This window comes from Pseudonaja textilis, chromosome 7 (genome assembly GCF_049901715.1).
Source record: "Pseudonaja textilis isolate UNSWEBS1 chromosome 7, rPseTex1.2, whole genome shotgun sequence".
Lineage (NCBI taxonomy): Eukaryota > Metazoa > Chordata > Lepidosauria > Squamata > Elapidae > Pseudonaja > Pseudonaja textilis.
In genome coordinates, this window is record NC_141996.1 from 6,155,249 (window position 1) to 6,157,642 (window position 2,394).

General features: G+C 40.5%; 1 protein-coding gene across 1 annotated transcript; it reads left to right on the top strand.

Annotated features, from left to right (window-relative positions):
* Positions 1 to 487: 487 nt before the first annotated feature.
* Positions 488 to 1,957, top strand: LOC148125232 (uncharacterized). Its single transcript, XM_087937859.1, has 2 exons — positions 488 to 1,261; positions 1,862 to 1,957. Exons 1-2 carry the CDS (start codon positions 488 to 490, stop codon positions 1,955 to 1,957), a joined length of 870 nt encoding a protein of 289 aa, XP_087793985.1.
* Positions 1,958 to 2,394: the final 437 nt, after the last annotated feature.

Below are 2,394 nucleotides of genomic sequence, written 5' to 3' on the forward strand. Positions count from 1 at the left end.
CATCACTTTGCATATGTGATTTGCGCGCCTATTTCCTCAGATTCAGAATCCTCTTGTTGCTACCACTTCGTTTCCAGTAAAAGATATCTTTTCTCTAATTAAAAGAGTCTAAGTATTTCTTTCTTGGATTTTGAACGGAGCACCAGCTGACATAAAGATTATAAACACATAGAGACAAAGCACATTTACACACCATTCAAATGAGATGAGGAAAAAAAAACTTAGGAGGGAAAAAAAAAAGACTAAAACTCTCCCACAACAATAATCCACGTTTAGATAAGCAGGGATCAACACCAGACAAACAGTCAGGCAGAAAATAATATTAAGGGGGAAATGCACTCCATCAAAACTGGCATGGAAAGCTACTTCATATAAACAGACAGCAAAACCCACACACCCTTGCCCTGAAGATACTCTGTAGTTGGGTAATGAAATGTCTGCAAGCAAACACTCAAACTCAGAGATCACAAGAACTTACTCTACATAAATGACCTCTGTGGTCATATTAAGAGCAACTGTGTTCTTTTCGCTTTACGATGTAAAGCTGTGCAGCACCACTGACAATACTGCTGCCCTTCAAAATGACCCTGACTATGTGTCAGAACGGTCAAAGAAGTGGCATCTTCAAATCTCAACAAACAAACGCTCTGTCTTACATATTGGCAAAATAAATCAGAAAATGAAATACAAGCTGAATAGTCAAGACCTTGTTGATGACCCCAACTCTGTCAAGGACCTTGGAGCACTCATCTCTAATGATCTAAGTGCTAGAGCCCACTGTAACTACATAGCCAAAAAGGCATTAAGAGTTGTTAACCTAATCCTGCACAGCTTTTTCTCTGGTAATATCACATTACTAACTAGAGCATATAAAACATTTGCTAGACCAATACTTGAATACAGCTCATCAGTCTGGAACCCGCACTACATATCAGATATTAATACAATTGAGAAAGTCCAGAAATATTTCACGAGAAGATTTCTCCACTCCTCTACTCATAGCAGAATACCTTATGCCACCAGACTTGAACTTTTAGACCTAGACAACCTAGAACTATGCTGCCTTTGGTCCAACCTAAGCGTAGTACATAAAATTATCTATTGCAATGTCCTACCCGTCAATGAATACTTCAGCTTCAACCACAACAATACAAGAACACACTATAGATACAAACTCAAGGTAAACCGCACCAAACTTGATTGCAGGAAATACGACTTCAGCAACAGAGTGGTCAATGTCTGGAATACTCTACCTGACTCTGTGATGCCCTTGTTGGAGTCTGATTCTTAGGGGGAGATTGAGCAGCTGACAGGGAGTGGGGGTGTGACTCTGGTGGCTGTGGAGGAAATGAGGGAAGAGCACAGTCTGGCTGGGCATTCAGAGAAAGACCCAAGGCCACCCCTCTTTATCCTAGGGCACGCGGGGAGGAACAGAGAAGGGAGCAACATGGGTTATGGGGGACAAAAAGGACCTGATCCCTTTCATTAGTTGCAGCTGGGAGAACAGGATATAAGAAGGGCATTTCAACACAGCACCTTGCTGGAAGCAAAGCGTGCATTATCTTTGTTGAGGCTTCTGGGTTTGGCATCCTCCCAACTATGTGTGCTTCGTTATTTTTGGGAAGTCTGCAATTTATTATCCTGGCCTGTCGTGTTAATTACTTCAGCATGGTTTGTGTTGGTTTTTTTATTTCTACTTTATCTGTACTTTGGGTTCGGACTGCATTTCTTTCCTTTGTAGACTGTTTTTGGAAGAGTTTGATCTCCAGCCAAGGATAACTGGACATTGGGAGCCAAGTTGGAGGTATTAAAGGGACTTTACCTATTTTTGTGACTTTGCTGCTTTTGTGCCACACCCCAGGTCATTACAGACTCTGTGGTTTCTTCCCCAAACCCCAAAAACTTTAACCTTAGAGTGTCTACTATTGACCTCACCCCTTTCCTAAGAGGTCTGTAAGGGGGTGTGCATAAGTGCACCAACGTGCCTACTGTCCCTGTCCGAACGTTTCTTTTTATTCGTACCCATTTCATGTATTCATAACCATGTTTATACTTACATCTGTTATTTAATACTTGCTTGACAAATAAAATAAATAAATAAACCGTAGGAATGGAACATGATGTGAAGAACACGACCAATTAAATATACTGATTTATATTTCCATCTCTGTAGCCATACATATACCTACCCTGATTTTAATTACAAGTACTCCTCAACTTACAATTGTTTGTTTAGTGACCGAAGTGACAACAGCATTGACAAAAATTGACTTATGACAATTTTTTACACTTATGACCATTGCAGCATCCCCATGCTCATTTTATAAAAATTCAGGTGCTTGGCAACTGACTCATATTTACAACAGATTCAATATCCCAGGGTCATGTGATCCC

What these genes read in the sequence shown, in the direction of transcription:
- LOC148125232 (XM_087937859.1), top strand. Translation starts at nt 488, where the DNA reads ATGACCTCTGTGGTCATATTAAGAGCAACTGTGTTCTTTTCGCTTTAC. An exon ending in GGAATACTCTACCTGACTCT is followed by an intron (nt 1,262 to 1,861) that starts GTGATGCCCTTG and finishes GCCACACCCCAG; the next exon opens with GTCATTACAGACTCTGTGGT.